Source organism: Colias eurytheme, chromosome 8 (genome assembly GCF_061535395.1).
Source record: "Colias eurytheme isolate Ceu_HAF_F1 chromosome 8, ilColEury1 Martin Lab GWU primary, whole genome shotgun sequence".
Taxonomy (NCBI): Eukaryota; Metazoa; Arthropoda; class Insecta; order Lepidoptera; family Pieridae; genus Colias; species Colias eurytheme.
In genome coordinates this window covers 6,857,028-6,884,961 of record NC_142987.1, presented here as the reverse complement: position 1 = coordinate 6,884,961, position 27,934 = coordinate 6,857,028, and the positions used below count along the sequence as shown (strand labels likewise).

At 33.8% G+C, this 27,934-nt stretch overlaps 1 protein-coding gene across 1 annotated transcript; it reads left to right on the top strand.

Annotated features, from left to right (window-relative positions):
- LOC149906581 (sodium-independent sulfate anion transporter-like) lies at positions 1–27,602 on the top strand. The gene is made up of 13 exons (XM_090104709.1): positions 1–259; positions 9,348–9,560; positions 10,365–10,560; positions 11,614–11,753; positions 12,367–12,447; positions 17,973–18,136; positions 18,854–19,008; positions 19,447–19,608; positions 21,917–22,029; positions 22,651–22,824; positions 24,641–24,788; positions 25,389–25,562; positions 25,986–27,602. The coding sequence occupies exons 2-13, from the start codon at positions 9,360–9,362 to the stop codon at positions 26,171–26,173; spliced, it is 1,896 nt and encodes a 631-aa protein (XP_089960835.1). The 5' UTR covers positions 1–259; positions 9,348–9,359; the 3' UTR covers positions 26,174–27,602.
- Positions 27,603–27,934: the final 332 nt, after the last annotated feature.

Sequence of the window (27,934 nt, the reverse complement as noted above, 5' to 3'; positions counted from 1 at the left end):
AGTTGACTCTTGACAGTCGAATGTTGATTTTTAGATTGTACACAACACAGTGAGATTACTTCAAAGTTCAGTAAGATAAAAGTAAAACTGAATAAAGCACTCGTTAAATGCTGCTTATTGTAAGCTCCGATAAATAGATATGTGATTTTCATGTGTCACGCTTAGTTTAAGTTAGAATGGAGCCTGCATAACATCTATTTGTGCAAGGATAGAGACAGAACCATATTTTACCAATTTTCAAATTGAAAAACGTGGAAAGGTAAGTCAGCTATTTATTTAAATATTAAATAAATGGAATGCATGTTCATATAAGTAGATCCATAATATGATACCACTTATAAGCCTTTACATTCAGGAAAGAAATTAAAAAAATAATTTAAATAAATAACTCAGTATTTAAGTATGAAAATATAATCCAAATGTAACTATTTTAAAATATACTTGCCGAATAGTAACTCCACTTAAGCTTTTAAAAATATATTTGATTAAGTTTATTCATGATTATTCATTATTCAAGTGAAGAGTGAACCGGTACCTACTAGGGAAGTGCATACCATCTTAGACCGCATCTTAGCTTTCCATTAGGCCAGATTGTGGTCAAGCGCTTCCCTATCTTAAGTAAAAAAAAAAATCATGTAAATAATTAATAATTCACTAGTAATAACATATAACCTACCTATAATGTAATTCTTATTTTTAAAATTAGTTTAATTTTATACAGGTATTTAAATTATTGGTATAATATAAGTTTGCATATTATTTTATAAAATAAAACTCAAGAAATCTCAAAAAATTAATTGAGATTTTTACATTAAGGGACAACTAGGTATTTAGTATTTACTGTGGCATGTATTCTAGTAGAGTTATTATACCAATTAAATATATTTTAAATTTATTTTGAATATCAATAGTAACTCGGGATTCATGATAATATTTCTTGTATCCTGCCTTTTGCTGATAGAATGTTTAAAAACAATAAATAGGTACAATTTCTTATCCCGACCATGCTTTAAAAGGGAATGTCCTTTGTACTTAACTAATATATTTAAAAAAATCTAGAAATTTTAATGGCATTTAATTATGAACAATAAATATTAAAATGTGATTTTGTTATAAAGGTTTTTTTTTATAAGCTGTATACATAGTTTCTAATATCTTTTTCATTGTCACTTCATTGCATCTTCACTTTGTATCAAATTATGCAAGTATACAATTGTGCTGTAGGTGGGAAATTAAATGGTAATTCTTAGGTTTACTTTTATTTTGAAAGTAAACTTTACTTTTAAAATAAAAAGTAAAGTATTTTGAAAATAAACTACTTTTAAAATAAAAAGTAAACTTTAAAAAAGTCACTTTTATTACCTACTTTAGAAACCCTTCTTATAAGAAAAGAAAGATAGTAAGAAAATAAGATGTTAAGTAAGAAGCGATTCAGCTTATACTATTTACATTATAAGATTTTTCAATTGCTGTTCAATCAATTCAAAACTGTTAGGAATAATAATTGTCAGTGGTTTTATTTTATCACAATGACTTTAGAACAAGCTTCTTTCCCGTAACTTATATCCTGAACATTATTTGTCGAACCAGAGTAATACTTTACTATTCTGGCTTAAAAATAAGCTTCAGTAATTAATAGGCAAATTATTACCATTTACCAGTAAACTGTAAAAGTGTAGTCCCGTTTATGTTCTGTGTCCTGGAAGACAGAAACATTTTTTTCTTTCTTTTTTGTTTGTTAATCTCCACTGGGTATTAAACTTAATGTTGACCACTGCACCAAGGAGTCATTCAATGAGGTTGACTGTCAAGAAAATGTTCAATTTAAAAACCTGGATGATAGCAAAGTAATTTTATGATTAGTACAACGTCTCTAGCAGTAAGATTGCGTGCCAGCCAACTTGCGTGTGTTTACAGGAATGTTTACATGATTAAATTGTATAACTTGTACGGCATTTGATAGGGATACATCAAAAATATTATTATTTTGGCGGGTAGGCTTGTAACGTAAACAAAGTTGTTCACTGTTCATGCTTTTTGTGCAATAAATAGGAGAATTATAAATAGGAAATTGGCCGTATTTTTATGTAGTCTATACGAACCTTTACATTTTGTATAAAGTTGTAAAAAAAATTGAAAGACATTATTGATACTACTTATTTATTACTTGCACGTATGTCCGCCTAAAACGATCTTGCAATTCATCTTGTTCGGGGTATATTTTTCTTCAAATAAAAAACATACTTTAGGCCCTGAAATAAGCTATTAGTATGCACTGTTTTCTGTTTTGTTCTCCTTTTATCGAATAACGATAAAGTATTATTCGTAGTAAAGAATGTAGCAAACTGAACGGGGCTTGTAGGTATTAACGATTTGAACGTGCATAGATTTTTACTTACTACTAAACAATTCGCTGTATTTCCAACAAATAAGAACACTAGATTTCACCATAAAATAATAAAAGTATGCCTGTTAATATGTCGATTGATGTATTAGCATTTAGCAGGCAAACGAGCCAAGCATTGTGTGATTAGTTTATTGCGCCCCCCATAATCTATCGCAGTCCGCAACCGAAGTCAAAGAGAATACAAATACTACCTAAGAGAATACGAATACTACACCGAAGTTACGAGTGTTGCCTAATGCCTAGAAATGGAAAAGGGACAGGACACTTAGTCAAAATAAACAGCCTTCAGTGCATGAGGGAATAGTATGCTCTCTTCCTAAAAGCCTCCGTGGATTTTATAGGATATGAAATAATAGTAATATTATTCTGACTAATGGAATACCATAATTTGAAAATAGCAGCGATTTACTCTCCTTACGATATTGTATCACGTATTTTAAAAAAATGCATGGACTTATATTTATTTTGTCTAATAATCAAAAGACGCCTATAATATCTATTTTATAATTCTTGTTTCATTTGACAATATTTTCCTCGAATACGCAACATGTATCGTATTTGTAACCGTCCATCATCCGTAACAATTTCATTCGTTTTGGTCCAATGTTACGTTTCATAAGTTTACGAAGATTTTTTGTTTGTTTATAAATAAGTGAAAATTGCAAATAGGAATATGTAAATAGATTAAAATTGCAAATAGGATTATGTAAGCTTTTGGAACTTTAATTTATTCCTTACCATACAGTATCCCTTAACAGGTTTCAGGTTTTTCTAGAATCTAACTAGATCATTCTTTTTTTAACAAAAAAAAAAGTTTAATGTCTATACTAAGTATACACGTTTATTCCACACCATAGATAACGTTAAGTGTGAATAATAGTCAAGAAAAAGAATTGTTTTATAAATAAGTTTGATTATATGCGCAAGGCGATGTAATGGAGATTATTTTAAAAGTGCGAAGACAATTAAACATATTCAATATATAAAATGTAATAACTAAGAATTATTTATTAATACAGAGAGTTTAAAATGCTTTAACGTTAAATTTAAATACTTGTACTAAAATTTATCAACGTAATATGTTACGAGACATGTTTCAAATCTAAATTGGCTTACGATACGCGCGAGAAGTAGCAAGTAATATAGGAATGTTAATTGAGACGTAATGGTTTAATTAAGTACATGACAAACGTTTATACATTCAGAATTATTATTAATGGTTTTCCAGTCTAAAGTGAAGCTATTGATATTAAAGACTTATGAAATTTTCATCACATAAACAATACATAAAATTATCTGTTTAGTTTATTTTGGATAACGTATAGGGATTAGGGATATAGGATTATATTTAAGCTTATTCAATGGCACCTTAAAAAACTAATGCCCTTCTACACGATCATTATGTCAATGATAAGAGCATTGATTGGAAATATAGAAACGGATACATTCAATATAAATAAGATTAAATATTTTTATATTTCATTATAGTAATTGTAGTACACTGCCTAATGGTGTTTTGTTTCTTTGAGATTGTTTCAATTTTTCTAATAATTAACTACTAAATAACTAATTTCAATATTTTAAATGTTGTATTGACGGTCGTCAGTGTTTCTTTGGGACCTAAATCGAAATAAATAATATTATTAACTTTGACTAATGCCTAAGTAAGTATCAAAATTAAAACCAGAAGACCAATGACCGATTAATATATGCCTAATTTCTAACCATTAAAATATGTTGTGTAGTATATATCTTCCTAGTATATTCTAAGCATTTTCAATTGAATATTACTTAAGTAACTTTCTCTTATCTGTGTCTCGTGTAACTGATCTACGATATTATGGAAAGGCCACTGTCACCCGAGTTTTGATAAAATATCATTTCATATCAGTGGTCGATTATAATCTTATTTTATCGTAAATTCGATTAGCCGCTATGTTTCAGTATCATATGAATATATGTAGGTACTAGTATGTGACGTTTCTACGGTGTGTTCAGGATTTTCAGTTTGTGTGTGTATTTTTAGGAAAGTTAAATTAATATAAGAAAAATTCCTTTATTGCACGATTAATTAAAATAATTTGTTTATTCTTAAAATAAATCCTTATTGCACGTTTCAAGTACCTCAGGTATATACAGGGTCAGGAGTCAGCAGTCGTATCGAATTTACCACTTTAAAATTACTTTATAATTTGTGCACAAGGCTATCTTTTAATTTCTCATAAAATGTTGTGTTTACGCACATTCAAATTTGAGCTAACAGCTTGGCAGATTCACCTTGGATGCAATGCCTAGTCGTGCTATAATAGTCACTCTATCTGTGTCAGTGCAATTAAATATTCATCTTCAGTGATAAATATCAATTAAAAAAAGCATAAATGAAGAATTCACGGTAACCTGACGTTTAAAAACTTGAACCGACCTCGGCTTATAGCATGTCTGCCATAAATTGTTGGTCTTTGATTATTATAAAGAATGTTTTAGTGGCTTGACTAGCTGATCAACATAGCTATTGAATGATTAGATCGATGCAGAGATAACTTTCATACATATGTATAGTATTCCAAAAAATAACTTTTATTTTTAATATACAGAGTGTCCCAAAAAGTAGTGATGAACGGAAGCAGGGTAGCTACCTGATAGATAGAGCAAGTTTTTAAAAGCCAAACGGAAAACTTTTTTTATGTGATTTTATTTTTTTACGGGCCCTTGAAGTGGTGAACATACTGGGTAATTTTATCTTTCTTCGCATTTAATTCTTTTTTTTATTCCATTCAAAGATCTAACGATAGTAAATGTTACCATACTGAATTGGCCTATCTTTCAGCTTAGCACACAAAAAAAATCAAGCATCTTCCGCTATAATTGACGTCACCATGAGTGAAAATCTCATGGTACTCGGCGATAGGTGAAAATTAAAAAAAAAAACGTCATAACTCCGAAAATACGAAAAATCGCATAACATACATGGGTGTGATTCGGATAGCCCCCTAGGTCCTCTACTTCCCAGCTTCAGTATATCACTACTTTTTGGGACACCCTGTATTTTAATTTAATAGCGATCTTTTTGACTTATTTACTTTAGTTTAAGTGAGTTATTTTATTTCTATCGATTATGGCTTCTGGAAAGAAAGCTAATACAAGGATGCACAAGAAGATGCACTGATTCATTTTGTAGTGAATGTGATATATATTGCATTATTTTTTATAATTATGTTTGGGTTCTGGAATTAACGACTTTAATACGATATGTACAAATTATTGTTTTTAAAAAAAAAACTAACAAAATAAAATCATAATAAATAGGGTCCACTTTTTACTAGTCATTTCGAAGGACGTCCCATATCTACCGTTATTTGTTTATATCAATGTTATCAGACCAACATGCATTTACAATACACAAATATATTACTTACACGTAAATAAATTATTCAATAAAAAATATCAAACTATCTGTTAAGATAAGATAATATACCCACTTCGAATTATTTTAAGGACAAACATTAACGAAAACATCCTATCTAGCATATTTCACATGTGGACGTCATAGTGCTATGACGTCACTAATATTGACAGCCATTAGCTCAATGTTATCTGACCATTTGGTCATGCGAGTTAACATAATAATTTCCTTCATTAAAGCTTATTATCCTCCACTTAACATTTGTTACGAGCCAATTTCCTAATTTTTCGCGTTTTATGTCATGTAATACTAACTACTAATAATGGTTCTCCATTTTATTGCAACTACTCCGTCGAGGTCCTTGCTAATGTTATTACTAATTCGATTGCCATAATATCCAGCCTTGTATCTAATGTTCTTAAAGTAATGGTATAATCCATAAAGTATTTAAAATATTTGTTAAATCAATTAAAAGAATAATTTTGTATATTTATTGCTTGCAAGTTGCAATTCTGCTTTTAACTATAACAAGAGTCCGTGAAATGTCAAGGTAACGTTAATAGACTACAAGCCCGCATAGGACAAAAATATGGGTCAAATGAACCACCAGGGGATATTTTTGTACGGCATTCTTAACCATCGATAGATCCATTAAAAATAATAAGAAACCGCTCAGTGCCGTACAAAAATGGTGGTCCACCAAGACGGAATTTTTATTTAATTTCCGAGAGTTACCGGGGGTAAATTTGGTCATTTGACCATGTACGGCATCTGTGTCATACTATTGCTATACTGCTTTTAATCCATTATTCCGCAACGCCGTACAAAAATCATGGGGACAAGGGGAAAAAATCGAGAGTTGTAATCCCCTCTCTTTCCCCACTCCAGGGGGTCATTTGACACAACACGAAATAAATTTATTTTTAAAGTATTTTATGCATAGATAATATTTTTTCATGTGCCGTACATTTTCGTTGGTTCAAAGGGGAAAAATCTGAAAAAGAAAAAAATCCATATAACGAAATGTTTGCTTTATATTTTTATAATAAAATATAAATATACATTAATATTAAGAAGCTCGAGGTGGTTAATTATCACCTTGGAAAGTCGGAGTCAGGTGGAATGGACTCCGTTAAATTGATGAACTAATAAAAAAGCTATGAACGAAAAGATGTGAATTATATGCAATCAGTCCATGAATACAGGTAAAGTCACAAGCAAATTCTAGTAATATATATGTTACGGCTAAAGGTAGGTGAGAACATAAACTTAAGATTAGCCGGCTAAACTTAGGTTTATTTTCGACGAGGTGTTAATGTTAGTTTGTTCTATCTTTAGCCGGCTAAACTTAAGTGTAACCGCAGGCCCGTGGCTAAAAATGTCGGGGTGGGTAGATTTGGTTACTATAATACATGTAAGGAACAGGGCGAGTGTTTTCTGGCACTTCGCCGGCTGCTGCCGCAGCACGCTTGCTGCGCTCGCTCGGCTCGTGCGGGTCTTAAGAGTTCTAACCTAACCTAACCTAGCCACCAGCTTTCTGCCCTGAGTCGGGGTGGGTAGATTTGGTTACTATAATACATGTAAGGAACAGGGCGAGTGTTTTCTGGCACTGTGCGGGCCCCTCAAGCCCTCCACCGGCCCGGCGCTAACCAAATCTACCCACCCCGACATTTTTAGCCACGGGCCTGCGGTTACACTTAAGTTTAGCCGGCTAAAGATAGAACAAACTAACATTAACACCTCGTCGAAAATAAACCTAAGTTTAGCCGGCTAATCTTAAGTTTATGTTCTCACCTACCTTTAGCCGTGACATATACATATTCAAAATGTACAAGTAAAGCGCTTTCAAATGATACCAAACACTGCATATTTATCTTAACTTTATTTTTTTAATCTGTATGTTTTGTCCGCTAGAGGGCGCCACATTAGATTTTGTGAAACCCCATATAGCCTTTAGCTAGCTGGTCGTTGGTTATCCAGTGAACAATTCAGACGCCTCTAATGATATGTAATTTGTCGAATTCTGATAAGTAGTTTAGAAGTTACGAGGGAATAGATGAACATACATACATGACCTGTAAACAACCATAACCCTCCTTTTGCTTTGCCGTAGTTGGGTAAAAATATGTTAATGCCGTACTGTATCAAATGGCCATAAAGCACTCTTAAAATTGTAGCTTTCGTCGCTTTCATCAACCTAAAAGATGTGGTCTGCACAAAAATGTACGGCATCGTTTTTTCCTAATTTATCTATGTTAATACTATTTAAAACAACGGATAAAGTGTAGAAAACTATTATATTTCATTAATCTACGATGTTTAAACTTTAACAAAATTTCTGGTTTTGCATTTCTCTATAACTTTTTTTAGAACGGTTTCTTTTGAACGGCAATACTATACAACAATTGAATTTTACAATATCATGTTAAAAAAAAAGTTCCCGTACAGGGTCAAATGACCTTACAGCTCTTTATATCAAGAATTCGATGAAATTAAGATGATTATTGGTATACATTTAAAAGAACAATTATTTTTTGACGGCATTGCTTTTAATAGTACTTTTGAGTGCTAGATAATGTTTTGGAACCGAAGCCGTACTTAGTCAAATGACCCCCTGGAGTGGGGAAAGAGAGGGGATTGCATCTCTCGATTTTTTCCCCTTGTCCCCATGATTTTTGTACGGCGTTGCGGAATAATGGATTAAAAGCAGTATAGCAATAGTATGACACAGATGCCGTACATGGTCAAATGACCAAATTTACCCCCGGTAACTCTCGGAAATTAAATAAAAATTCCGTCTTGGTGGACCACCATTTTTGTACGGCACTGAGCGGTTTCTTATTATTTTTAATGGATCTATCGATGGTTAAGAATGCCGTACAAAAATATATGACCAAAATTTACCGAGTCTACCTGTACTTTTCAATTCTCATCTGCACTCAGTTGGACAGCTTACAAGTGACGGCATAGTGATGAATCTTATTATTTTTTGCTCTGCTATCGTTCTAGATATGTCCCCTGGTGGTTCATTTGACCCATATTTTTGTCCTATGTGGGCTTGTAGTCTATAACTCTATTCAATCATTTGAATATTTGGCACTGTGTATTATGATCCAGGCTATTATGGATGACGACAGTATTGATGCAAATTAGAATGACGCTTTCGCACCATTGAATTTTCACTCCTCGTATCTTTGTAACACATAGGTTACACATTTTATTAGGTCTAAAAAAATAATATGTAATTTCAAAACATTATTATCATTGTGATAAGAGGAAGAGTGTTATGTTAATAGTTTTTATGGATTACTTATTTATTAAAGACGATAATGTTAACCGGTTACTTGAAATTTTGAACAACACCAACGCAACGGTAGAATATTTCTTGCAGAAAGCAGCTTATGTTATGTTTCTGCTTTTTAAATTACGCTCTTTGTTATTTTGATATTATATACATTTTTTATATCAACATCTGTTCAATCCGTTTGTGTATGAATTGTAATTGATACGAGTAATAACAGTGATGACTCCTTGCAGATAATTTGAATAATGCCGTCCCCGTCCAAGCAGAGATTCAAAAGGCAATCATGGTACAGGCGCCTCATGCACAAGAGATTGCCCATTACAAAATGGCTGCCGGAATATAATTCGGAGAAAGCCCTTGCAGACATTATAGCGGGTATTACAGTGGGACTAACAGTAATTCCACAGGCTCTGGCTTATGCGACTCTGGCCGGCTTGCCACCTCAGGTAATTGAGATCGTTATCATGAATACGTAGGTATCCTGTGAGATGCGTTTATAAACAAATCTATCAGTAAACAGTAAAATTATAAATATTGTAAACGCTTATACATCACGTTCGAAATGTGAAAGTAATTACTGAATTTTTACCGACATACCTTATTTTGAAGTTGTATAATAATTGTGTCACGGAGTGCGTTACCTGCAACCAACTTCCAACTCATTTTTCTACCTAGCAAAGTGATGAGCAAGATATTATTTTTCAATTTATCAATTGTTATTTACGTTCGCTGTTCATTTAATTTAATAAATTCATGGGAAGGAATAACAACATAATGCCGAACTGAAAGGATACAATCCTTACAACTTCATCGACATCAACATTGTTAACATGTTTACCAACGAATGCACGAACCGCTGCATTCATTGCCATATGTAATATCGACAATATTATTAATCCTTTCTTCTATTATATTATTATTCAATACATCTAAATATAAAGGTATCTATTTAATATTAATGCAGAAGAAACCCCCAGACGAATCTCGTTTGTCACGTTTCCACAATTGTAAAAACAACCGCGTCTTATTATGTACATATTTCAATACCATTAAAACTCGATTCACCTGTTATTTCTCATTTCTTTTTTGTTAACTAGGTCGCATACTATATCAATATATTATTTGGTATCTGTAAGCGGTAAACGTATTTTTTTTACTATATTTCTCGTCGTAAATTGAGATTCTCCATGTTTTTTAAACGTTGGAACTCGGAAGATATGTAAAGAATTGTATGGAATATTTTGTTTCAGTATGGGCTCTATTCTTCCTTTATGGGCTGCTTCATTTACATTGTATTCGGATCTTGTAAAGATATTACCTTGGGTCCTACTGCGTTGCTTGCTCTCATGACCTATGAACAAATACAGGGACGAAACTTCGACTATGCTATCCTACTATGTTTCCTTACAGGCATAGTTCAGTTGATTATGGGAATATTGCATTTGGGTAAGTTACATATACTATTTATTTTGCAATCAGGCATATTTAAAAGCCCAAAACGTATAATATGTAAACTCAATCAAAAGATAAAATACTTTCTGAATTTTCCAAACCAGTTATTTACTAATTAAATTTATTTCTTGAGGAATTCATCAATTAACAAAACTAGAACTCACAGTAAAAATTGCTATGTACATACTTTTAAGATTGAAGATCTTAATGGTCTAACAACTCAGCTCCAACGTTCGACCCTATGCCAAGTAATTCTTACAGCTGGATATCTTAACTGGAATTTTAAAACCCTTTTTAAATCCTTGTACGGTATTATCGTTACTAGGTTAACGACCCTCTTGTTTCTCGTTACTCTTATAAATAGGATGATAAGAATGCATTTGTATTTCCTTTGCTGGCAATTTATTGTGTCTAAGAAAATGTATCGGAGATGATATAAAGTGTATTTCTGTTTTATTGATAGATATAAAGTCTATGTCTTTTTTACTATTGTAGTATCTGTTGATTCATTTAAATAACTGTGAAATATCAAAATAGGACTTAGGTTTAAAGAGCGGTCATGTTATCGATTGTAACCGAATTTATAAAGGAGGTTATCCACAAAACGTATTGAATAGTATGTAACCTAATTAAACATGTATTTATTGTTTACATTACATGATAAGCTTGTCTTCAAAATGTAATGACCACTCATTTCTCCGAAATTGTCATATACTTAATCATGTTTTGTTTATAAAAATGTAGGTAACACAAATAAATAATTCAATAAAGGTAGATGAATAAATGATCATAAGGGTGGTGATCGCTTGCCAACGTGGAAGACTCACTACACGAACAGATTTAATTCAAACTTTGGACACTTATCAAGGTTCGGCGACAAAATCAAAAATTAAAAAACAAAATAATCGACTTGGTTATTTTTCTTTTTAATTGATAGAGTGGTACTCGAGGAGGGATAAGCATTTAATTAATTAAGTTTTAGACAAAGCGGGCAAAGCGCTAGTATATAATAAATACGTATTGTAAATAAAAGTATTCTGTGTTTAGGTGTATTGATAGACTTCATCTCCGTGCCGGTCACGGTCGGTTTCACATCGGCGACTTCTGTCATAATTGCTGTCTCGCAATTGAAAGGTTTATTGGGCCTGCAATTTCAGTCGAGGGGATTTCTCGATACTCTCAAAAAGGTAAACTTTATTTAGCTATAGGAAGAATACTTCTAAGAAAACAATTTGGTTAAAAGTTAATAATTCATTGTAATGTAAAAGTTAATAATTCAGATTCATGTATGAATCTGCCAAAAATATTTTACTAGCCATTTAAATAAATAAGGAATCTTTTGCTATACCTAGTTCATCAAAATTACAGTTTGTACTTTGTATTATACCAGATATGAATGAAGTAATTTAATTAGTTATTTACTCAACCCATTGAGCCCCGAACGGCCCGATCGGTCCACGACACAATAGATTTTCTATTGTATCTGTGATTCCGGGGCCTGAGTTATTAAAAGAATTCAATGTATTTAATAATAATTCATTTAGTACATTTCTTTTGTTACCAATTTTTGGAATTTGTACCTAATATTAATAAAGGTAATTTTACATCTATTTGTCTTTAAGAAGATCCTTAAAAAGTTGTTGTATACGAATTAATAACCTTTTACCAGGAATCGCTGAAATGCTTAACTTGCAAAAATTAATCATACGCGGGGGAAATTTTTAACCGTATTTAAATAATTACAGTTGTAACTGTATCGTTCTGGGACTTGGATAAATTAAATGTATAAACTTTTTGTAGATTATCGTGAACGTTCCCAACGCAAAGTTGGCGGACAGCGTCTTGGGAGTAACCTGTATAATCATTTTACTTGTAATGAGGGTATGTATTTATTTTACCATTTCTATTTCCGTAGTAATAAATATGAAAACGGGGAGTATTGTTGACACATGTTTATTGAATTGGAACAAATATGTGTATACAAGTAGGTACCTATATACGGATTAATATCCATTCATGCTGACAGTATCTGCTCTATTTTATTTGTCTATACTCTTTGGTATTGCAAGGATTTTCCCACAGAACAGTGATACATATGAGTATAGTATAATGTGTCACATTTTGGAGTATGTTTATTACTACTAAGTACCTCTTTTTATATTATTATTATTAAATAAAAAACGGAATAGAATAGTATTAATCTATATTTACAAAATACAAACAGAAAGTATGCATTATTTTAAATCTTGGAACTGCCGTAGGTTTGCTGTATCGGTGGCCTTTGTTAGACCGCTTAGGGGGCGTCCATAAATTACGTGAGTTGTTTTAGGGGGGGAGGGGGTCGAGTAAAATCTCATCTAACCTTACGTTGGGGAGAGGGAGAGTGTCGGCAAATATCACGCAATTTTTTTTTAATTCAAACAAAGCAAATTATACTCTTTTGGTCCATTTAATCCAAATAACATGCTTAAGATTTTAATGTTACGGTTAAGATTTAAATATTCTATTGTTACCTTGTTATAACACTAAGGGCCGATTTTTCAATGCTTGGATAAAACTTATTCGTGGAATAATGTATAAAACTTTAAACTACCAATTTAAAAACGTATTCTAATTGCCTGTATTTGACAGTTTACGTGACATTTTAATATTATCTTGTAATACTTTATTGGACGGATAAGTTTTATCCAAGCATTGAAAAATCGGCCCTTATTATAACTTTCAGCAATATTAATTACTATTTTTAACTAGTCGTAAACAAAAGCACGAAGCAATTTTTTTTCTTTTTACAATGACAAATAAACATAAGAAACCCACATTTTGAAAAATCTCACGTGAGATGGGGGGATGAGGGAGGGGGTTCAATAAAATCTCATGATATCTCACCAGAGGGGGAGGGAGGGTCAAAAAATGGACAAAAACACCTCACGTAATTTATGGACGCTCCCTTAGTGCTGTTCGGCATCCAGTTAACTCGTCACGTTGCATTTGGGAAATCGTCTTTGGGAAATCTATAAATAAATTGGACAAATGAAAGCTAAGGAAAAATAAAATAAAATTTTATATTTATAATGATTGTCTTTTCTAAAGTATCGATACTGTCGATATGCGCCACAAGCATCACTAAAGCGACATTCGTTTGTTTATTGCAATAATATTCCAGAAATTCTTGTTTGCTGTTCAATCTATAATAGTACTAATTTCTTACGGATTAAGGTTCATTTTGACTAGATATTTGTATACAATTTTGACAAATTACGACAAGCGAAGTTATAACATAAAATATAATTAAAATAAATAAAAATAAGACTTACCGATGGTATGAAATGCCTCCATTGCTGATATTATTTCCACCCACTCCCAGATATTACCCACTCACTCCCTCTACCCACTCACTCCTCTACCCACTCACTCCTCTACCCACTCACTCCTCTACCCACCCACTCACTACCCACTGACACACTACATACCCACTATCTCTATCCACTCACTCTATCCACTCACTCCCTCCCTCTACACACTCACTCACACTACCCACTCACTCACAATACCCACCCACTCTGGGTATTGTGAGTGAGTGGGTAGTGTGAGTGAATTACCCACCCGTTCAGGCTAGCCACCCGCTCACACTACCCACTCACTCCCTCTACACACTCACTCCCTCTACCCACTCACTCCTCTACCCACCCACTCCTCTACCCACTCACTCCTCTACCCACTCACTCCTCTACCCACTCACACTACCCACCCGCTCACACTACCCACTCACTCCCTCTACCCACTCACTCCTCTACCCACCCACTCACTACCCACTGACACACTACATACCCACTATCTCTACCCACTCACTCCCTCCCTCTACACACTCACTCACTCTACTCACTCACTCACAATACCCAGAGTGGGTGGGTAGAGGAGTGAGTGGGTAGAGGAGTGAGTGGGTAGAGGAGGAGTGAGTGGGTAGAGGAGTGAGTGGGTAGAGGAGTGAGTGGGTAGAGGAGTGAGTGGGTAGAGGGAGTGAGTGTGTATAGGGAGTGAGTGGGTAGTGTGAGCGGGTGGCTAGCCTGAACGGGTGGGTAATTCACTCACACTACCCACTCACTCACAATACCCACCCACTCTGGTTATTGCGAGTGAGTGTGTAGAGGGAGGGAGTGAGTGGATAGAGATAGTGGGTATGTAGTGTGTCAGTGGGTAGTGAGTGGGTGGGTAGTGAGTGGGTGGGTAGAGGAGTGAGTGGGTAGAGGGAGTGAGTGGGTAGTGTGAGCGGGTGGGTAGTGTGAGCGGGTGGCTAGCGTGAACGGGTGGGTAGAGTGGGTGGGTATTATGAGTGAGTGGGTAGAGGAGTGAGTGGTCAGAGGGAGTGGGTAGGTAGTGTGAGTGAGTGGGTAGAGGGAGTGGGTGGGTAGTGTGAGTGAGTGGGTAGAGGGAGTGATTGGGTAGTGTGAGCGGTGGGTAGTGTGAGTGAGTGGATAGAGGAGTGAGTTGATAGAGGAGTGAGTGGGTAGAGGACTGAGTGGGTAGAGGACTGAGTGGGTAGAGGAGTGAGTGGGTAGATGAGTGAGTGGGTAGTGTGAGTGAGTGTGTAGAGGGAGGGAGTGAGTGGGTAGAGATAGTGGGTATGTAGTGTGAGTCCGTGGGTAGTGTGAGTGGGTGGGTAGAGTGAGTGGATGAGTAGCGTGAGTGGGTGGGTAGAGGGAGTGGGTGGGTTGAGTGAGTCGGTAGGTTAAGTGAGTGGGTGGTTGAGTGAATGAGTGGGTGAAAGAAAGCATTTTCAAAACATGTGAATTTGTTTCTTAAATGGGATCCTAAAGTATGTTGTCCCTCCCTCTACACACTCACTCACTCTACTCACTCACTCACAATACCCAGAGTGGGTGGGTATTGTGAGTGAGTGGGTAGCGTGAACGGGTGGGTAGTTTGAGTGTGTGTAGAGGGAGGGAGTGAGTGGGTAGAGATAGTGGGTATGTAGTGTGTCAGTGGGTAGTGAGTGGGTGGGTAGAGTAGAGGTACCAAGAGTGGGTGGGTATTGTGAGTGAGTGGGTAGTGCGAGTGAATTACCCACCCGTTCAGGCTAGCCACCCGCTCACACTACCCACCCGCTCACAATACCCACCCGCTCACACTACCCACTCACTCCCTATACACACTCACTCCCTCTACCCACTCACCCCTCTACCCACTCACTCCTCTACCTACTCACTCCTCTACCCACTCACTCCTCTACCCACTCACTCCTCTACCCACTCACACCTCTACCCACCCACTCCATCTACCCACTCCCTCTACCCACTCACTCCTCTACCCACTCACTCCTCTACCCACTCACTCCTCTACCCACTCACTAGGGCATGCACCCGGGCTTACCCGGTTCCGAAAAACCCGGGTAAACCCGGGTTTTTTTTATGTTCTTGAGAACCGGGTCTGAATAGTATGAAACCCGGTTCTCCCGGTTCCGACCAAAATATTAAAATATAAAGTATTATTCATATTTTGCTGCATTATTTTAACAAATTTATTCTATCTGGCAACGTCAGAATCACGTGCATCGCGAATTTTCGTGCCACGCCTCAAGCGTGGCTCTGATTGGTTGTCTAACCTTAGATGCTATAAGTTTCCCACGGGTGTATTACTTTGAAAAGCTGTTGATTTTACTGTTTCATATAATGATCCAGTCATGTTTTTGTTTTTGGTATCAAGCTGAAATTTATATCGAATACTCAAGTCTTCGGTCAAGCATCAAGTGCTGTGAAAAAGTCAAACTCACAAGCCAACGCATCAAAAGATACAGCCGTAAATGCTGAAAATTTCCGCAAATTTCGACATTCGCATGGGACTCAAAGCCTACAGGGTACTTCTCATGAACACAGAGCCTTTAAATTTGGTAAAAGTAAAGTCTTATAACACAGATAAAGGAGAAAATGTTAAAGTTACAACATTATAAAAAATAGGTTTGTGCGGAGCCCTCGGAGCGCGAGTCCGACTCGCACTTGGCCGGTTTTTTGCTTTACAGTTTATGAATAAGAAATGAATAAGGTTTAAGTTTATAATATGTGATATTATGATAACAAGGTACTTTTATAAGACTGATAAATAAAAAGAAGTATTGAAATTTTGTTTCTTTATTAATTTAATAAAATAAGACACAAGCCGCATAAAATAAAAGGCCCATCAGGTACTTTTACAGTTATTTTTGTTTAATTTCGTATTTTTTTCTTAGGTATTATAAAAGAACCGGGTAACCCAGTTCTACCCGGTTCTGAGATCAATTTGGAACCGGGTTTCAGAAACTTGGAACCGGACTCGGTTCTGCATGCCCTAATCTTACCTTACCAGTGACACGTGGGCCACGCCCACATCACACTTCTATCTACTTTACTGTTCTGTGGATTTTCCTTATTATAAAAGTACTAGCTTGTTGCCTGCGACTTCGCTCGCGTAGTCATAAAGTGAATATTTGAAGATAATTTTGTAAAAATATATTCTGTGTACTTTGAAGTAAAAAAAACTTTATTAATAACACGATTAACACAATTGCATCCGAAATTGTTGAATCAATAATTATTTAGCAACTTTACTGATAATTTTACAATTTAATAAGCAAAATTCACAATTTAAACAATTGTTAAAAAATATCTAAACATACTTTAACGTAATAGATACCGATATATTATAATGATTGTAAATTACTTTCTGCACCTTTTTTAAATTTCAACTTGAAAACAATCAAGGTCGACAGTCGACTGTTTTCCGTGTTTTATGAATTATTTGCAATGTGTTCATTTTATAAAACAAGTATCTCACGAGTCTATAACTACATTTTTGAATAATTAGTTCGAATAATAGAATCAATATAACGTACGATTCTTGGTGTTATACACCCGATCAATTTGAGACTATAAGGGCAACTATTTGCTTCAATCATGAAGTTGTATGTACTGTAGTTAATTTACCAATAAATGTAGACCAGTATTTTTCATTACACCAATGATCTTCATTGATACATTAATCAGAACAAATGAATCAATATCAAAATGTTTACTGGCAAAGCCATTTTAAATTAGAATGTAACTAATGCCAATTTAAATTAGAATGTAACTTTCGTTTATAAATGTTTTCTGATATACGTACCTACTAAAGATAAAGAATAAATAAATAAAATTGTTTTATTTCAGGACATATTGTGTTCCCATATGCAAGTTACAATGTAATAGAATTGTACAAAATTAAATAACATGATTAAATTCAGCATAGTACTACTTTATCTACTTGTGAACTTTTTTATATAACCCAGATCTACAAAAGCGTTAACAATATCGTGTGGTTTTTATCATTTCATTAGCACCACAATATTTCACACTAATTCAAACATCACTGTGATATTCATGAGCGTAAATAATTTGCAGAAAATTAAGGACATAAATTTGGCCGCGGATCAAAAGGGGCTTAAGAAGGCATTATGGTTGTTCTCAACATCAAGAAATGCTATAGTCGTTCTGATATGCTCTGTCATGGCGTATGTTTGGGAAGCTAATTCGAGATCACCATTCAAACTGACTGGTACTGTTAAGTAAGTAGGTGTTACTTTTTATCTAGGAGGTGCTAATTATATGTTGTAGGTCGTTTTGATGTTTCATGCGGCATAATTTGAGCATGTGGCGTCATTTTTATTTATTTGGTCCCAATTACATGACATTTCAACACAAATTACAACAAAGTTACACTTAAGATATTAATATTAATAATGTAATTCGGATAATGTGTAAAAAATATGGTGTCATATCTCCGAATATTAATGATAGCAAATTACAGTTATTACACTTGTTTTCATTTATCTTAAGCGTTCTTTGAAAATAGGGTTCAATGAACTGTTAATTTATTTTTTAAGACAATAAATATCATCCTAGCCATTTAAATTAAGTACTTACGCAATACAGAAAAAAGTAAACATTACAAACGGAAAACATTTTCTCGAACTGAAAACGTTATTGACGTCACAGTCCTTAACAATAAACAGTTTTTTGTCTTTCTTATGCATATTATTATAAGGTTTTTTTTCACTTGACGAATCAAAAAAAAACTCAATTATTTATTATTTTCTTTCATTTACATTAGGTCTTAAACTAATATGTGATTGGACTCCTAGGAGTCGTAATCAAATAAAATGCTTGTGTCAGGAGGATTGCCAAAATAACAACCTTCACTATTATTTATATATACCTTCACTATACCTTCACTATTATTATTACTCAAAAATAATAATAAATTTAAAATGTTTGTCTTTTAGAGATGGTCTGCCGCCTTGGAGCTTGCCTCCTTTCAGCACAGTTGTGGATGGCAGGAATGTATCATTCATTGAAATGTGTTCAGAACTCGGTTCCTCCATCGTTCTTGTGCCTATCATTGGTGTGTTGGGAAATGTTGCCATTGCCAAGGCCTTTGGTAAGTTTCAGTCACATGCTTAGTAGCTTTTATGGCCAGGATTAAATTCAGATATTCAATTTCTTTACACCTTATATCTAGGTTGATGTAGTTAGCCGGACTTTAAATTATCTTAACATAAAATTTCACTATTCAGAAAAAAATATTTTAAAAAACTTTGCCCTATTTCTGTTAATATAGGCATCTATCTCCCCCCCAGCTACCCATATTTTACTTAACAGTACTTTAGCTAAAATGGTCAGGATTATAGCTTGAGTAAATCTATTTTTGACAGTTTTAAATTAAGGTCATATAGACCTTCGTCATCTTCTGTTTAAAAGCCTCTAACATTATCATCTTACTGTAGATAAATGGATCTTTTCCAGTTGGCCAAATAAATTAATTATTAAAAAGAGTCATATAGGTACTTAACAGCACTATTACAAATGTTTCTTTCAGCAAGTGGTGAATCAGTAGACGCAACGCAAGAACTAATAACTCTTTCGTTCGCAAACATATTGGGTTCGTTCCTCAGCGCAATGCCGATTACTGGCTCATTTTCAAGAAGCGCTGTTAACCACGCTAGCGGAGTTGCTACACAGTTTGGAAGTCTTTATACAGGTATTTAGCCTTAATATAATGTATGTGTATTTTATTATGTAATCAGTATGATAATATGTAGAGAAGTGCGCATCGTAGACTTCAACATCACTTACCAGCAGGCAAGATCTTGGTCTTCGCTTCCCGATTTTTATTTAAGAAAAATAACGATATAGAAATTGTATAGGTTTACTTTTCAAATATGTTTTTATTATATAAAAACACCAGACTAATTATTCTGTTGAATGCATACGTTATGCGTTTTTTATTGTAAAAGTAAGTAAGTTATTTTCAGAAAAAAATGTGCATGCTATAATTAAAAAAAAATATAGTGAAGACATGTTATAGGGATGCCATTTCCGTCGATTTCACAAAGTACCTACTACCTACCGTATATTTCTTTATTATTTATCTTATATTATATTGAGGTCGGCAGTTATAAACCTCTCATACTTAATTTTCATTAATAGAATATTCGTATACAAAATATTCATTTTATATGAATATGAATAGAATGGATTATATTATATTCGCTACAATGACCTCGACATATTTTATATTACATCTAATTTGCACTCGTGGAATCATGTGATCAAATGCCGAATATATTTATTTAGCTAAATATTGAACGAAAAATTCGATTGATTTATATTTTATTAACGCAGAAGTTTGCGAATGTTTATAAACATCCTCTAGTAAATGCTTCAATAATAATTTTGTGAACATTATTGTGCTTGTAATAGAATTTTGCGTATCTGTGTTTCGCTATAGCGCTAAAGTTGTTTTTCGTACCTATGCTTAAATCTTTTAAACTATTCAACGGCTTTTGATGCGGCTTGTTTTAAAAGATAGGAAGGTTTAAGTATATATAATTTATTAGGTTTTAGACAAAGTGGGCGAAGCCGCGGGTGGAAAGCTAGTTAACCGACTTCAAAAAAAAGGAGGAGGTTATCAATTCGGCCGGTATGTTTTTTTTTTTTTTTTTTTTTTTTATGTATGTACACCGATTACTCCGTGGTTTCTGAACCGATTTACGTGATTCTTTTTTTGTTCGATGCGGGATGGTGTCGAATTGGTCCCATAAAAATTTTATTCGGATAGGCCCAGTAGTTTTTATTTTATGAGCATTTTTGTCTGTATTTGTAAATGTTGCAAGTGCAAGTTTGAAGTCGGTTGTTTTTAACGCAGTTATTGACTTGTTTATATTATATGAATAAAGAAATTAATAGAAAGGCGCCAATAGGTAACTTCATTAATGAGTTAAACTGTATTTAAAATATCAATTATGATACTATTATCATATTTCAAATAGAATTTAAAACGTGTTTTAGTCTATTTGTTTGGTAATTAGTATCCGGTTGATTCGATTGTTTAGGTGCTCAATGACTGGAACAGAACTGACTCGGAAAACGTGTCGAAAATAGATTGAAAGTTACTAATAATAATGCGAAAATATCGAACAATATTGTCTACTAGCTGTGCTCAGAGGTTTTACCCGCATTGCTCCGCTTTTATTAGTCTTAGCGTCATGATATAATATAGGCCTAGTCTTCCTCGAAAAATGGGCTATCTAACACATAAATTATTTTTTAAATTAGTTCCCGAGATTTAAGCCAAACAAAAAACTCTTCAGCTTTACAGTATTTGTGTAGCTGTTGATTTTTTTTTTTCAATTGATTTAACAAAATATATTATATATATTACAACTAGTATCTTGTAACTGATTCGCCCGTTTTGACCCGGGATTAAAATCTATGATACTCACAATAATGTGTTTTTTTATCAGTTAAATGCCAATATAGGCAGTTTTGATTGTGTATCAGTGTATAGTACAAAATGTGGTAAGCACATGGCATCCACGTTGTTAATTTTGTTCAATTTGATATGGATGATTTATTGTTTAAAAAAACCCAATATTACGAATGCGTCGGTGCATAGCGGTAAATCTATTTTTTGTTTTGTATAAATAAAACTGACAAATGTATTCAAGCAAATTTAAATAATGCTGATACGAGCTAATGAGCTGTTTGTACATGTGAAAGTTATATGTAGTTGTTCATGAGCTAGACAAAAAATGATTGTAAATTTTTTTATTATTATATTTTTCTTTTTCTATTCTTCCCTATACCAATATTTAAGATTTAAAAAATAACTTCAACAATCAAATCAAGTGACGAAACCTATCCGTTATAAAATTCATGCACTAGTTTTGCTAGAAACAAGTTTTCCTTTTACGTCTAATATTAATACATATACCTAATTACGTTGTAACCGAAATAATAGTAAATATTGCGAGTAATACTAATAGATTTTTTTTATTATTCCACAGGTATTTTAGTGATTTTAGCTCTAAGTCTGCTCACCCCCTACTTCTACTACATTCCAAAGGCATCGCTCGCCGCTGTCATCATTTGTGCTGTGATATTTATGATTGAATACGAGGTGAGAATTAATTCATTATTAACAAACAATATCAAACTGCGCTTATAAATTAAAATATACATACAATAATTAAAATACACACTCGCCTACATAATTCGGGCAATTACCTGACTTTCGTATGAATGGTAATACCATATAAAGTATCTTTATATATCTTATACTACTCTATTACATCTTAGTCTGTAAACTGTTGTTATAAGTATTTTATAAGTAATAAATTACAACCGAAAAAACTTTAATATTGTTCAATTTAGTTATCTGGTCTAGACAATGATTTATTTTTAAACTTCCGCGACCTATGAATGACAAAACCACGATAAGGCGTGAGTTCAATATTCGGTATGAATAAATTATTATTTTCTGCAAAAACGCGGAAGTAATTAAATTATAACGTTAGGAATTGGTAGTTTTATTCATGAAATATCAACAGGGACACGATAATAATTTTTGTAAGATATTTTGCGATTTCTTTTTTTGTATAAAAAGTTATACAATATATACCATATTGTAGATCAGAGTTATTAGAATTTTTCTGCATTACCAATAAATAAATAACGTCCTTCAAAGATGCTTTATATATCAACATATAGACTAAAATTCTCCTTAACTTTATTCTTTCAGGTAGTAAAACCAATGTGGCGATCCCGTCGTGCGGACTTAGTGCCCGCATTTGCAACATTCGCGCTTTGCCTCGTTGTAGGAGTGGAGTTGGGAATAGTTGCGGGCGTGTTACTGAACGTTGTGCTACTGCTATATCCCAGTGCTCGACCGCAGTTGGACGCTGAGATTGTCACGGTATGTATTATATTTTCCTAAGTAGTCCTTTTTTTATAGTGGGGAAATCTTCCAAAGATACCCACGGCCCCCGGGGAAGGAGCCGTGGGTTATGTCGGATTCTTACCGACTAAAACCCCAATGTGTTCCGTCGAGCCGCTTTAATGAAGGGGCCGCGGGTATTGGTTAGAATTCTTCCGCGACCCCCTCGGAAATTCAAGGTAGTCCTACTATTTAGGTATTAAAACCAATGTGGTGGACTTAGTGCCCGCATTCGCTACGTTCGCGCTTTGCCTCGTAGTTGGAGTGGAATAGTTGCGGGCGTGTTACTGAACGTTGTGCTACTACTGTATCCCAGTGCTAGATCGCAGTTAGACGCTGAGATTGTTACGGTATGTATTCTATTTTTCTAAATTCAAGTTAGTCCTATTAATGAGGTAGAAAAACCAAACGTTCGCGCTTTGCCTCGTTGTTGGAGTGAAACTGGGAATAGTTGCAGGCGTGTTATTGAACGTTGTGCTACTGCTGTATCCCAGTGCTAGACCGCAGTTGGACGCTGAGATTGTCACGGTTTGTATACTGTTTTTGTAACTTTACTATAGTCCTAATAATATTATTTATGTATTTAAGGTCATCAATTATTTAGACAAAAATGAAATTACAGAAATATACAAAAACGCAAATTATAAACGCGAAAGTTTGTAAGGAGATAATATTATGTTTGTTACTCTTTCAAGCAAGAAGAGCTAATCGAATATGAATTTGGTGTAGACAAAAAATGAGTTTAAGACTGTCCATAAAATGATCTACACAAATACCATTTAGTATTTACTCAATTTTTATTTCATGTTTCTTCTTGTGATGCATATCTACTATTTATTTAAAGTCACATGCTTCTCAAAATTTGTTCAGGTGTATTTCTCTTGAAATAATAGCATATAGATAGACGTTTAGTCTTGCCAAGGTTACGTTTAGAATTCTTTATTGAAATGTCGTAATTACGCCGAATAATTTAAAGTTATTAGGGTATTTTTAATTAAAATGTATTGTTTATGCCACTAGACCTCTACTATATAAAATTACATAACCGTAAATTGCAAACTGTTTAAACTGCCTATTTATTTTTATGGTGTACTATGAAAATAATTATTTAATTGTGGTAGTTTTGTCAAGGTTTATTATTTATCGTTATAGTATGATTTATGCAATTTTCTATTACATTTGAGTTATGTTAGCAAACTTCTCAAATATATTTTGATGTTTTTTTTTTCTGAATACGCCTTTAGATCAATGGCAATTAGGTATTGTGAACAAGATAATATATATTATATCCATCAGTCCTCGGAATCACAGACACAATAGAAAATCTATTGTGTCGCGCCCCGATCGGGGCTTACGGTGGTCAATGGGTTAATAATGTACTTACCATAATTAGTTATCCTAACAAAATTTCAGATGTAAAAAAATACCAAGAAGACAATTTTTTTTTATTTATTAATTGTATGTTTTGTGTAAATTCGAAATGATGACTTATCTCAAATTCAAATTCAAAATTCAAATTTATTTATCACATACAGATGCAAAAAGTAAGTATATTTCACATTAAATATAAAGTACAGTAAGTATTTTATCCAATATGAGCAGAAATGATAAATCCCCGCTTAACCCACTAGGAAAACCTGTGCGGGGTCAACGAGTGAGGGTCAATCTGTTATCAAAAATGGTTTCACCAGTAGATAGCTAAAATAAAAAAATTGCGCGGGCTATATTTTTTTCCTCCTAATTATGTAATAACAAATTTAAACTATGAAATTTATAAAACTTTTTAACTCCACAGAACAATTCGGGTATGAACTATCTCCTGATAACAGTGGGCAACAGCCTATACTTCCCGGGCGTGGAATACATTCGCCAATATGTGACGCGGGCCGCAAGCAAACAAGGCGGGAACATGCCAGTTGTTATCGACTGCCGATATGTACTTGGTGAGTATTTTTTTTTTATTTCTATTTTTATATCATTACAAAAATTTATAAATATTTGAAATTTTAAAATTGTGAGCTTAGATTTTCTATTCTCTAAACTATTGACATAATTATATTATTTTTTTATTTAAAGTAGAAATCGTGTTAAGATCTAACGTTGCAACAATTAAACCTGATCTTTCGACATGATCCTACTACTATTATAAAGGCGAAAGTTTGTAAGTATGGATGTATGGATGTTTGTTACTCTTTCACGTAAAAACTACTGAATGGATTTGAATGAAACTTTACCACAATAAAGCTTATACATCAGAATAACACATAGGATAGGTTTTATCCCGGAAATCCCACGGGAACGGGAACTATGCGGGTTTTCCTTTGAAAACGCGGGCGAAGCCGCGGGCGGAAATCTAGTATAGCTATAAAATTTAAAATTACAATATATTTAAGTTGAAAATCAAATCTGAATAAAATTTATTTCAATAGATGCAGCACTTCTTCCTCGTAGTGCTGTATTTCTAGATACCTAACTGCTGACGCAGACTTACTCATATTAACAGAAGTTCGTTCGTCTTTATAATCAGCTCTTTCTTACTTTAGGTGCGGATTTCACAGCGGCCAAGGGTCTATGCGCACTGTCGAACGCACTATCGTCCCGAGGACAGCCGCTAGTACTTCTCTCGCCGCGCGCTTCTGTCGCCGCAGTGTTCAGTGGGGCGGGCTCCAGCGTGCTCGTCGTGCTCAACGCGACCGAGCTCGACGTCACTCTGCAAGGTATTGTGTTGGCCTGTGTTGATAAGGGCCTGTGCGCACTGTTGTACGCACTATTGTCACGTGGACAACCGCTAACGCTGCTGTAGCCGTGCGTGAACGTCGCCGCAAGCAAATTTTAAGTCATCCTCATAGTTAGCGGGCAAAGCACCTGTAACGCTACCAGTGCTACATGTGTTTATGGTTGGTTGTGACCACTTAACATCAGGGGGGTACCTGCCCCTTTGCTTGAAGATAAAAAAATATTTATATTTTATTACTCTACAGCATAATAATACTGTACAGTGAATCAAATTCACATTGCATAAAGATGTAATCGTGACATACAATTTTTTAGCCATATTCTTGAATGCTCAGTCAGAAGCGCTCATGTACAATAATACATTAAAAATATGACTTTAATAATAAGATGATCATTTATTCCAGAGTTAACGGGCCAAATACCCCTCCCAGTGATAAAGGACAATGAAATGAAGAGAATCACACCACCACCCACCTATACATCGTTAGCAACAGAAGAATCGCTGGAAGTCGTGATCTCAGACGATAGAAATAACGCTCCCTTACTAAGTGCTGTAAATAGAAAGAAAGTCAGTGAAGTAGATGATACCTAGTAAGTTATAAGTAAAATATTATCAGTCCAGTACCTATGTAATGTAGTTTAGATAGAAAGTTAGTCAAGGCTACTTAAAATAAGAACCAAGGTTTGTACGTAGTTTTTTAAGTAGTTAAGTATGCAGTTGTTATTTATGTGGTTTGTGTAATCTGTTTGAGCCTTAATATTGTATACGTTTTATTATTTTGTTCATAAAATGACAAAAGGGTGAAAATGACTCTTCTCAATTAAAATTCTTCGTCTAAATTTAAACGGTGAAATTCCTATAAAACTAACTGCTCCTGGACAAAACTAAGCATATTTTGTAAGTACAGTGCAATACAAAATAATAAATTCTTGACGGTCTTAGACAAGTAGTACTTAAAAAAATGACCCTAATAAAACGTGTTATAATAACACAGTGTGTTTAATATGTGACTATAGAAAAGAACAACAATGGTGTTGGTTTTGCACGAATCTATAATAATATACTATTAGTTCGTATACAGTTCTTGTTTTTGAACAAAGTTCACTAGTGTTATAGATTTTTCTTTATTCTATACGAAGAAATACAAGATTTAATTCAGATAGTATATGTTATTGCCAGAAAAGGAATAATTATTTTATTTGGCCTTTGTTTTTGTGTTTTCTATGTATCGTCCTCAATTATTATATAAGATGCTCTTCACTTTGCTCATGTATAAGTACGATATAATACATAAGATAGTTTGTAGGTTTTAAACCAGTTGATATAAGTTCTTAAGCTTTGTGTTTTGTGCGTATAATTTCCTGGCGAAATAAGTATTATTATCTCTGTACGTTCAAAACTCTGCTATTACTATTGTCTTGCACAGTTCATATGTTCACAGATTAGATTATATTATATAAGTATAATAAATACAAAACAGTATACAAATATGTTGTACGCGCCTGCTTTCGATAACAGACCTATACCTGTATCAAAAGTATAAAATATCGCCAAAGAATATTTTAAAACTGCCTTTGCGTATCATTCAAATTTTTTATTAAGTACTTTTAACGTGATAACGTTTTTAAAATCGTTTTAGTCGGGTGACATGTTCAGAAACTTGTGTCACACCAAAACCTCACGAGCGCGATCGCAGGTATAACGAGAGAGAGACGGACCGATCTCCCGTCTCATCTCGAGCGCTGCCACCAATAAGACGTTATCACGTAAACATCTCGATCGTAAACCTACTTTACAAACAACCAATTTTTTTGATCATAACCAGTGTATTATTATGTTCTTATATCTAGTTTAATTACATATAAATCACTCGTATTCCTTCCTATAAATATATTCAGTGATTATATTTATTCTTATCTTTAATTGAGCTTTCATTTTACCTCTACTTTATATTTATGTATAATAATAATTTGATGCTATAAAATGTTTGTGATATGAATAAATTTTATGTAATTGTGTATTTAATGTTTTACTTTTTCACTTCAACAAATTTCCTTCCTTCATTCAGAAATTCACTCATGACAGACCGACAAAGTTAATTTCGCATTTATGATATTTGTAGAATAGTCTCTCATATTTTAATAGATACAAAGGAAACTTTATAAATGTATTTTCATCACAATTCATTAACCTATCCAAATTCCAGAATATGTCGTGATTTCGTCTTTTTAATACCCTATATATATTATTGTGATAAAAATGCTGATAGTCCATACATTATTAAAACAATTTTTAACTTGAGTTCTGTTTGCGATTTTCTATACAGAATGTTCAAAACATTTAAATCTAAAC